Source organism: Cavia porcellus, unplaced genomic scaffold, assembly GCF_034190915.1.
Source record: "Cavia porcellus strain 051 isolate PalLab524CR breed Dunkin Hartley unplaced genomic scaffold, mCavPor4.1 scaffold_26, whole genome shotgun sequence".
NCBI lineage: Eukaryota > Metazoa > Chordata > Mammalia > Rodentia > Caviidae > Cavia > Cavia porcellus.
Genome location: NW_026947509.1, coordinates 52147983 through 52159870, shown reverse-complemented (window position 1 = coordinate 52159870; position 11888 = coordinate 52147983). Strand labels below are relative to the sequence as shown.

General features: G+C 37.7%; 1 protein-coding gene across 1 annotated transcript in view; it reads left to right on the top strand.

Annotated features, from left to right (window-relative positions):
* The first annotated feature begins 4189 nt into the window (after positions 1-4189).
* The window catches only part of Abca12 (ATP binding cassette subfamily A member 12), a 170215-nt gene continuing 162516 nt past the window's right edge, over positions 4190-11888 (top strand). Inside the window, exon 1 of the mRNA XM_003474203.4 lies at positions 4190-4591. Within this exon, the coding sequence (XP_003474251.2) occupies positions 4523-4591 (69 nt within the window). The 5' untranslated portion in view covers positions 4190-4522. The remainder of the gene's footprint in view (positions 4592-11888) is intronic.

Sequence of the window (11888 nt, the reverse complement as noted above, 5' to 3'; positions counted from 1 at the left end):
CTCTGTTCAGTGAACTAAGAGAAATTAGTAGTATAACTGTCTTAACTACCATTTATATATCATTATTTATATATTATTTCTTTCAGCTTTTCACACTAGAGAGACATTACAATGTTTACACATGTGTGTCCAGTTTATTTCACTTATGAGTGTGGTCTCTAGTTGCATCCATTTACCTACAAATGTCTCAAGTTTATCCTTTGTGGCTGAGTAATATACCACTGTATAAAAATACCACATCCTTTTTTATCCATTTTTCAGTTGATGGACATTTAGGTTGTTTCCAAGATCTAGCTATTAAAAATTGTGCTGCTATGAACATGAGTGCACATATATCTCTGTAGTACACTGTTTTTAATTTTTCTGGGAAGATACCCAGGAGGGGAATAGCTCGGTCGAGTGGGACCTCTAATCCTAGTTTTTAAGGAATCTCCACACTGATACTAGAGTGATTGTACCAGTCTATACTCCCACCATCAGTGGAGAAGTGTTCTTTTTTCTCCAAGCTCCTTTAACATTTGTTTTTTATTTTAAAGGGAACAAAACAGAACAAAGCAGATCAGAGCAAAACAATGTAGTCAACACAGGATTTCAAAACAAGACAACAGGAAATCAGCAGTGGCTGCCACATGTCTCCTGTTGTCCCTGAAGTAGTTGTCCATATCTTCACACAGATTGAATTCAAATAAAACAAAACAGTATGAACTAATCAAAACAAAAGAATGAAAGCATTCCCAGCCCTCAAAACCAGACAATAGGAAATCAGCAATTGCTACCATGATATCTCTTGTTCTCTTCAAAATAGCTGCCCTTACCTTCACACATATTGAAATCAAATAATAGAAAACAGACTAAACCCAATCAAAACAAAGAATAAAAGCATTACTAGACTTCAAAACAAGACGATTGAAAATCAGCAATGGCTACCATAATGCCTCGTTTTCTTCAAAGTAGCTGTTCATACCATCACATGTAATAAAATTAATTTTTATAAATTCTAGAAGTTCTAGGCATATATATATATATATATATATGCCTATATATGTACACTTATCCTTTCTGTATTAGAGGGAAAAATAAAACAAAATATAACGAAATACAAGAAATATAAGAAACAAAAGAAGTAAATGAATAGCAATAACAAAGAGCCCACAATAACAATATAGGCTTACAGAAAAGGTGGTAGGAACATAATTAAAATTATTATTTTGCATAGTTATCTTCAAAAGAGTTACTCACATTATCAGATATAAACATGCAAAATTGATCTAATCCTATGAATGCTGTTTTGTTCCAAGAACTAATAGAATTAGTAGTACAATCATCTTAACTATCTTAAGTGTATATATACAAATTTTTATCTGTTTTCTTTTCCCTTCCTTTTCTCCTTTTCCCTCTCTGAGTTACTTTTTCCCTTTCAAGCAATTTTTTTACCCTTTCACAATATTTATTGAAGATTTTTGTATCTTATTTACTCTTTCAGTTTCTTACACTAGAGAAACAATAGAGCATTTAAACATATGAGTTTGATTTATTTCACTTATGATTATGGTCTCAAGTCATATCCATTTACCTATAAAAGCCTATCAATTTACCTATCAATGTGATCCTTCTTTATAGCTGAGTAGTACTCCATTGTATAAAAATGTCTGTTTTATCCATTCCTCAGTTGATTGATATATAGGTTGTTTCTAAGATCTGGCTATTACAAATTGTGCTGCTATAAGGATGGGTGCATATATGTCATTGTGGTATGATGTTTTTAGTTCTTCTGAGAATATGCCCAGAAGTGGAATAGCTGGTTCAAATGACACTTCCAATCCCAGATTTTTTAGGAGTTTCTAGACTGATTTCCATATTGGTTGCACCATTCTACACTCCCACCAACAGTGCAGAATTCCCTTTTCTCCACAGCTTCTCCAGCATTTGTTATTGGTGGTTTTCTTGATTGTGGCCATTCTTTCAAGAGTGAGATGGGATCTCAGTGTGGTTTTTTTTTTTTTTTTTTTTTTGCATTTCCTCAATGACCAATGATGATGAACATTTTTTCATGTATTTATTTGCCATTTGTATTTCTTCATCTTAGAAGTGTATATTCATTTCAGATGTCCATTTTTGGATTGGGTCTTTGAATTCTGGGTTTTTTAAAAAAAATTTTTTAAAAATTCTTGATCTAGAGAGAAGTCCTTTGTTTGAGGGGCAATTGACCAAGAATTTTCCCTATTTGTGGGTTTTCTTTTCAGTCTGTTGGAGATTTATTTTGACATGCAAAAACTTTTTAATAAGACAAGATCCCAGTTGTTGATTCTGGGACCCTCTAACATTTGTTATTGCTTTGTTTCTTGACAATAGAGAATGAGAAAATGTTTGAAAGTCTGATTTTTTATGTACTCCAACTTAATTTATTTCAAATTAGGGTTCATGAAAGAAGAATGCATAACATTTGGACCTATGGCACTGTGATTTCAAATATGAAATACTAGCTTATGTATGTTAAATAGCTAATGTATAGCACAGAAATTCCTCTAAAGAAGTAGATCTCCTGGGAGGTCATGGGTTGTAATAAAATACATTATCTTCATTACAAATTAGGCAGTAGTAGATGAAGAGGAAAGCCTGAGAACGCCTTAACAGAAATTAAATAAATGACAAAAACAAACAACTCTGTGATTACTCCGGAGAGGTAATAAAAGCCTCTGGGAGAAACCGTGCAGTCCATTTGGAGCTGACATCTCACCTGTACCAGCCACGTGGTGAATCAGTCTTTGTAACCTGAAGTAACCTGGCTAAGTCACTGACTCTGTGTCTGCAATGTCCCTTGACATGTACATTCACATCCCCAGTCCCACCTTATCCTCACCACTCTCGTAAGAATGTTTATTTGTGAACCAAATCATTAGTGAGTTTTAGATTGTGACAGATAGCAGTAGAATTAGGCAGGGCAGCAGGAGCTGCAGTCATCCTCAAAGATCAGATTGTGAAAGCCAGACAAATCTCAGTCACCGAGGAGCCCCAGGTGTGTTGACGGAAGGCATTATTTCAGGGACCCTCCTTTGTTGGAAGAATACTTGTCATTAACCTCATCCAGAAAGAAGTTACACAGTCACCTTCTAGATAGTCAGGACTGACTGCCCGACAAGGACTGGATTTGGAGACATTTATCATAGTAGGCATGGAGTCAAGGCTGAGCTAGTGGGCATGTACCATCATGGCTACTGTCAGCCCGAGGCTGGATGCCATCAATCTTACATGGTCGGCATGGAGACCAGGCAGTCGAACCAGTACTAACTCTGGATTTGGAAGAAGAGCTCAAACAATGTGCTAAGTGATTTTGCAAGTGGATCAGTCAGGGTGAGGTATGAGGATCAAACAGCGACTTCACCATAGCATCCTTGGCTCCAATAGTCTACACAGATATTTTCTGTATTGACTGTTAAGTATGGTAGGTACTGAGATGCACAAAACTCATACAAAAATGAGAAAAAAACAACGAGACATACAATAAAAGAACAATAAAGAAAATGTAAGCTATTTGAGAACAACAAAGAATTGTACTGGATTGAAGAGCAAGAAAGAACATAGGAGGATGTCTAAAAAGGCTTCATGGAAGACGTCAATTTGGAGATAATTCTGAGGGGTAGAAGACAGGAGAAGGAGAAGGGTATCTTGGTAGAGGAGATGAAGAAATATCCAGGGTTAGCCCATCCCCTTTAACCATGGCTGTCAGCATGAGGGATCCAATGTATGTCATTTTATGCTCTGTATTATTCTTAGGTGACTAAATTTTAATAGAAGCAAGGACCCAACCAACATAGTTACCCCTCACTCACCCTCTCCCAAAACATTAAGCTGTAGATTAATGACCAATACTTTCATAGTGTGTCTATTCTGGGCTGAGGCTCAAAGTTTCTCAGTTGAACTTTTGCCTACTGCCTTAAAACTTCTTGACCCTTAAAAGAGTTGCTAGGCCTGGAGTCTGTGCCTGGAGCCTGGGAAATACCCTCCGTGTCCTGCCTCTGCCAGCGCAGGCACTCTGTAGGACAAGTCCTACTGGCCTGGCAAGGGTCCCACCTAATTCCTCATGACGCGCCTGGTGCGGGTGACAGGTTCCCTAAGGTGTGGATAGGCAGTTAATTTCATGGAGAGTAGGAGGTGTGTATTCATCTTTTTTTTTTTTTCCCTACAGTGGCACATTATCTGAATGATACTCATTCTCTCTGTGCCTGGACTTCACGCAACAAGGAGATACTATTTTAAAATAAGCCCAAGCCACCAAAGACACTGATTGGGGTCCTCTTTTTTGGAGGAAAAGTTGGTTGAGAAGCTCTTCTTGGGCAAGGATTAACTGAAAGGGAAGATCCAGCAAGAAGAGGAGAACCGTGGGTTTCTTGGCCTGGCCTTAAAGAAAGCTATGCCTTGAAAAGGTTCCTGGCCCACCGACACACAGCGAGTTGGACAGCGCACTGATTCTTCTCCGGAGGAGTGGAGGAAAAAAGAATTGTCTCATTGTGGTGCTGGAAGGATGGCTTCCCAGTTTCATCAGCTTCGGGTCCTGGTGTGGAAAAACTGGCTAGGTGTCAAAAGGCAGCCGGTGAGTCGGAAATGTTGGGGGAGAAAGGGCTTGGAACGCTATCCGTGCTGTCTGAGGTAACGAGAAATGAGTTTCAAGTGTTTTTTTAAAGCAGGACATAAGATATTTAGAATTCATTCCTCCATCTGTCTTTTAACTCGTGGGGCAAGTGTTAACATGCTCCCAAAGCAGCCTTTTGATTTCAGTAAATTAAAAGAGTAAATCAGGACATGCCCTGGGCAAAGAAAAGGATGTGCTTTGTTGCAGTCTGAACTGGAACTAGAGCTGAATTCTTCAATCATTCCACAATGCTTTCAGAATTTTTCATAATGAAATTTAGTTAAAAATGGGATGAATGAAAGGAAAGCACCACTTGAAGTCACTGAAAAGGGAGGAACCGGACTGGAAAGCCAACAGCAGTACAAAGCCTGGTTGAAACATTAAGATGCAGGAGAGAATTAACTTGAAGGTTTAGTAGAGAAACTTCTAAGTGCTGGGGATGGTGGCCAGAGCCTGTACTCCCAGCACTGGAGAGGCTGCGGCAAGATGATGGCCAAGCTCCAGGCCAGTCAGGGCTACATCATGAATTCTAGGCTAGCATGAACTACATAGTGAGTCTCGGTCTCGAAAAACCAAGCCACCACAAAATGATTTACTAGAGATGCCAAGTGGGAAGGAGGTGAGGAGAGAGGGAGAGACAATGAATGTACACGCCTGTCATATTTTAAGAATATTATTGATACACTTACAGCCTTTTCGGTTACTGTAACATCTTTTTGTGTGTGTGTCCTTACATTAATGTTTGCTTTGAAAGTTCCAAAGGCAGCTAGCTATTAGATCTTACCAGATAGAGTTCAGGGAACTCCAGGAAGGAACTGGTTTATGTGAATTGTCATATATTCAGAAGAATGCTGAAAACCAGAGAAATAAAAAATGACATTTGTAATACTTCTTGTAGAGTTAATTTCCAGCCTCCATTGAGTAATATAAGTATGCAAATAATACATGTCACAGAAACCAATGTTTCCTTTATGTATCTCATCCCACTCTGGGCTGACTTGCTATTCCTGAAAGCTTACATAGTACTGTGATGTGTGCTTACTTAACCTTGTGAATTTTATGGGCAGTATTTAAAATCATAAAGTGTCATATAATTGGATGGGTGTGTTGGACATAAAATTGTAAAATTATAAGTATTTTGCTTTTCGTTAGCTGAAGAAAGAGCACAACAGAAAAATTCCCCATACTTATCACATGATTCGCTCTAAACGTCATCAGCAGGGAAAGAGTCCTGTAGATGCAGGTGACGTGAGAGCACCAGTTTGGGCTCTTCTGTGACTTCTGTAGCATGTGACAAGTTCTCCAAGCTCTGGCTCTTCATGTGCTCAGGGTCGCCATCTTAAACCTAGACTTCAATGTGCGCACGCATTTTAAAGTGCTTTATAAGCGGTAAAACATTTGGCATAGAGATTCTTGAGGGTTTGGAGGGGATGTGTGTGTGTGTGTCATATTTTATTCAGATAAATGGTGAAAGGAAACCTAGGAGAGGGCTCTGAGAGATAGGGGGAAAGTCACATAAAGTGATGAAGAGAATTCAGTAGTTAAAATGCAGAGCAATAGAGTAATTGAAAACAGGTATATTGTTGTTAATAAATTTGATGCTGAGATTTTATGCCTTCTTAAAACTTCTAAAAAAATCTCCAAAAGCTTCAGATAAATAATTTTTTTCTCACTGAGAAATTTTAAAGATGATTTCCCCTCTTATCTGTGAAGTAATAGGTTTATATTGATACTTCAAGATTTTTCTCTAGTTTAGTCAGTTTCTGACATATTTGGAGGAGAAGCAAGCCACATAATGCTAAGTGTGTTTTCACAATTCCATGATGATGTCCCATTACAGTAAAAGCATACATTACACGATGTAATATCATTCCCATGTGTCCAAAATCCCTAAAATGCCTCTGATTATGCTTTTTTGGGAGACAAGGGGCTACATGAGCTATCAAGTCACTTGGGGACATAAAAATAACTCATGTCTTAAATGTGCCTTGAGAAAATGGGGTCCAAAATAAGTTCTGAAGAAAAGAAACCTCAGAATTTGGGAAATTATAGAGACCCTAGGTGAATCTGGGAAGACTAACCAGGGGAGCCAAAGAGGCCAGCAGAAGATGTGGCAATAGAAGAGAGGACGACGCTAGGTGCAGAGAGGGTTGAGATGGATACATGGTTTTCATCATGGTTTCACCTGGCGTTACCTCCCAGGAAGCAAAAGGAGTCTTGGGGACATGAAGAAGGCTGTGCGTGGGGTAGCGTTACACTACAATTTAGGAAAGAATGAAGACATAAGATGTTGGAAGTTAGCGTCAAAGAGCTCAAGGGGGATAAAATTTTAAAAGTGAAGATAGAAAATATAGACCAATCAGAAGACAGGGAATATGAATAGAAAGTGTGCATAAATTTGGAGAGGATATAACTTTTGTGTAGGAATTAGACTTTGTCATCCTTCAAGCAGTCATTTAAAGTTCAAGTATTTTTGTTTCTATATTTATAATCATTCTGAAAGCAATGCTTTAAAAACAGACTTTCCCACCCAGGAAAATAGAAATTAGATTGTGTAACACTGGAAATACGTTGTCCTCACTAGATGTTAAGGAAAATGCCAGCGTTACTGCCATGACAACTTCCCTTGGTTTTTGTAAGTGATTCCATCACAAAGCGAGGTGTGAGGAAGGGCAACCTGTAAAGGAAGAGCTATGAATCTACTAACGGAAAACAAATGATACACAAGAAAAAAAAGACAGTAAAAATGTTATATAGATTGAGGATTACTGAGAAAAAATATACATTGAAAGTATAGACTAGAGACAAAAGTGAGAAAACTATTACAAACAGTTATGTAGTCAGAAACAGAATGAGAATAGGAGAAGCGAAATGTCAAGATTGACTTTCCCTAGAACTGCTTATGGAGGGAATGTTTTCCTCTCTCTTTAATATAAAATCAAAGAGTATAGTGCTTAAATAGTTGGGATTATCTAACTGACTCAACTTCAGAGTCCCAGCGAGCTCAAGGGTCTTTTCCAAGGTCACTCGTTGAATTTAAGGATCAAAGTTAGATTTCTCCAATCATGAATCTTTTATTTGCATTATCTACTTGAATATTTGGGATTATCTAACTGACTTAATTTTTGAGTCCCAGAGAGCTCAAGGGTCTTTTCCAAGGTCATCCACTGAACTTAAGAATCAAAGTTAGGTTTCTCCAATCATGAATCTTTTATTTGCATGATCTATTTTACTATTGCTCCAGAGTTGTCTTTCCTCGTCTTTTATGACCCCTGCTCAGAGTTCTACCTACCAAAGCAGAAACCACGTCTGCTAAGGAGGCCTTAGATGTTGGCATCTAAAAGTATTTATGGTAATACAACTTCTCAATTTTATTGAAAAATTGAATACTGAAGGAGGGTGTAGAAAATGCATTAAACACCAACAAAAATGTTAGGTAACTAGTTGCTACTCTGCCAAGCTTATAATTTAATTCTATAGATAGTAGAGAAATGAACGTACTTTCCCAAGGAGATGCTTAGTTACAAGAAGGCTCTCCTAACGAGATCTAGTTAATGACAGGAAACGATCCTAAGACAGTGAAGACCTGAGGCTGCATTACTATATTATACAGAACAATAAAGAACAGAACAAGAGTCTTAATTGGACTACTCAATGTTTCTTCCCCTATTAAATGTCATTTTAATATTTATAAAAATTAAAACACTACCAGGTAAGAACATATGAGAGGATCTCAAAACAAGATCCTGTGTATCTTACAGATAGAAGATTTTGTCAACTGAACTCAATAAAAAAGAATACATGGAGAAGAGAGAAACTAGACTCAGACATGCAAAGCACTAGCTGGACCCTTCCTGGACAAGATCTTCCTTTGTAAAAAGAAAACAAGATTACACAACTACATTAGTTTCAAAATTACAAAACTAAAAGAGTTATGGTTTAGATCTGGAAGGTCCCCCAAAGCCCCATATGTTGAGGGATTGGCCCACCGATGGCAGCACACTGGGTATGATGAACCTTTTGGAGGTGAGGCCCAGCAGAGGAAGTAGGTTGTGGGGCACTAGCCCCTGAGGGGTACATTGGGACCTTGACCCCTGCCCCTCTCTGTTTCCTAGCTGCCAGGAGGCACTCAGCTTTACCACATGGTAAGGAAGGATTTTGGAAGAGGAAAGTTAATATCAGTTGACTGTTCTTTTACACCCATGTATCTAGTAAATCATATTTTTATTTAGCTTGTAAAGGAACCAGCTATCACTGCCATTCCTAAAATTATGGATCCAAATGGACTCTTTGGGGCTGGGGATTTAGCTCAGCGGCATAAGCGTCTGCCTTGCAAGCAGGCAGTAGTGAGTTCGATCCCTGGTACCGATAAAAAGGAAAAAGACAAAAAAAAAAAAATGGATAAAAAAGCCAAATGGACTCTTCCTCACAGTCTTAGCCTTGTTCACCCAGCTTCCCTTCACAGTGACTACAGAAAGAGGAACAAAGCCTCAGCTTTAACGTGGCCTGCTCGCTGGAATAATGCTTAGTTTACAAAGCTTTCAGGTTAAGCGCCAATTCCAGATTCAATTCTAAGTCAGATGAAAATAAAGTAGGTGCTGTGCAATCTACACTATGTGATTGAATATTGCAGTTTCTTTCACCTCTTCTGGATCTGGGCCATTCATTCTCCTAATTCCTTTTAATTGCTAACATATCTTAGTTTTGCCTATTGGTTATGGTATCTACCACATAGCAGACATACACATCTTTATTTATGTATGTGTTTATTTATTTTGGTATCAGGAATCAAACTCAGGACATCGTGCTCGCTGGGTAGGTGCTGTGCCACTGAGCTATATCCCCAGCCTGCATTTTTAAAAATTTAGATAATTTATAAAAATGAATGAGGTAAAGATACAGAAATGAGTGATAAGTAAATTAGCTTATGTGCAATAAAAGTTTTATATATACTGTTTCCATAGACATCATAGAAAAGTGTTTTTCCCATATACACCAGAGAAAAATTATCTCCAAAATATGTTTTAATCTTAAGTATGGAATTCAGAAAATTTCCTGAATTCTAGTTTTTTCTAGTTTATTTATTTATATTTATTTTGTAATTTCATTTTAGAGAGAATAAAGCCAAGCAAAATAAAACAGAACAAAGCCAATCAAAACAAGACAGAGAAAGTGATGCAGGATTTCGAAACAAGATAATCAGAAGTCAACAGTGACTATCATAATGCCCCTTCAAAATAGCCATTCATACCTTCAGATAGTAAAATACAGCAAAACAGAAACAGAGTAGAACCAATAAAACAAAACAATGAACGTAGTTCAGGACTTCAAAACAAGATAATAGTAAATCCAAAATGGCTACCATAATATATTTTGTTATCTTCTAAAATAGCTGCCCATGCCATCGGATATAATAAAATCAAGCAAGATAAAGCAGAATAAAACTCAACCAGTGAGAACGATATAGAATTTTGAAACAAGATGACAGGGAATTAAGAATGGCCACCACCTTCAGAAGGAGATTCCCCCATTATGCTACGTTGCATATTGTTATCCTCTGAATAGATGATCAGATGACTGGCTTTAAGCCTGCAAAGGCAGTGAAACACCAAACACTGTAAGCATTTTACCTTGTTAGCTATCATCACAGTTTATGAGGGGCAGGGAGGAGAGGAATGTTGGCTCTTCTTGCCCCCTGTTTTAGGAGGGGCTGGCTTCTGGCTCTCCCCCAGTCAGTCCGTGCACAGCACCAACTTGCGGGAGGTCTTAGCTTCTCGTTGACTTCTTGTTCTCTTCCCCTGTGGCTCACGAATGGCTCCAACTCCTTGATCCTAGCTTTTGGAGGAGTCATTCATGTAGATGTCCATGTTGAGTGGCAGAAAGCCCAATAGACTGAGACTGTATGCCGTTTTATTTCCTTGTTTTGGAGCAGAACTATATTATATTCCAGATCTAAAGCACAAACTTTTAATTTCAGAATGTGAACCTTAGACTCTTCTTGCTACTAGAAAGTAACAGACATCCTTGTCTTCTAGGACAAGGCTAAAAAGAGAGGAGTAGAAATGGAAGGAAGAGACTTTATATTTCATGCTATGGAAGATTGGGCAATTTTTATATTCAGATTTATCATAAAAAGTTATGATTCTAGGTTATAGGAAGGCCTTTAAATGACTTTCAATGCTCTCTAACATTAAAATAATTCCAAAAACCATTTTATTAGTCTCAAGGCTAAACTAATAAAAGTATGACTTTCAGATTGAAAAGGACCAGTAACCAATGGTTGTGTAGTGGTTTTTCCACATAGATGAATGATTCAGTGTGCTGAAGTGGAAAGCCAAAATATGTGTTCAAACCCTACCTCTGATGCTTAGTGGCTTCTAGAAAGGAATGCTATGTAGTCTTTGCAAGATTCTATTTTCCCATATGCAAGAGGAGACAAGCTTGGTGTCTTAAATGAGATAATGCATGTTAAGCACCTAAGACTACATTGCACATTTTAAACATTCAAGATATATTAGCTCCTATCATTTGATGTAAAATTTTAAAATCTGGCAACAATGATAAAAGTAACATTTAACAATGAGAACTCATTCTAGGGAAGATATTTTAGAACAAGCTTTCATAGAGTTGTTGAAGATTTCCAGGAGCAAAAGAGACTGATCAATATTTTAAAATATTTGCAGAATTCTCACGTGGAAGCGGAGGCCAAATTAAAATGAAGATAGTGACAGAAAGAATGATTTTTACTTTACTTTAAGACAAAGTGAGTTGTCTTAGCCTCTAGGAATCATGACCCTCTCCCACTAACAGGACCCAAGTAGAGGTCAGATAATCACGGAGCAGAGATGTTTTCCTCAACTCTCGGTGCCCCAGTAATTCTGCTCTTACTTCTGTTCATGAAACAGTCTGCCCTCACGTCCTTCTTACCCTGTTTCATCTTCTTGGAAGTCTCCCACTTCTTTTCACCCTTCATCCAACAACATTATCATTCCTCTGCCTGCCCTGCTCTCGTGTTTCAGTGTTTAGAATCATCTTTCCTGCTTTATTTATTTGTTTTTATGTTTGTTTATTCCAGTCATCACACTCTTCTTATATCACAGAGTTATCTATTACATTTAGTATAATTTTCTTTAAAAGATGTTTCCTTTCAAAAGACTGAAAACTTTAACTACCCTATCTTTATGCCTGGTGCCTAGTAGGTGCTCAGTTTTTTTGTATTAATATCTAAAGCTTTTGCCAATGATTATCATATTGGCTA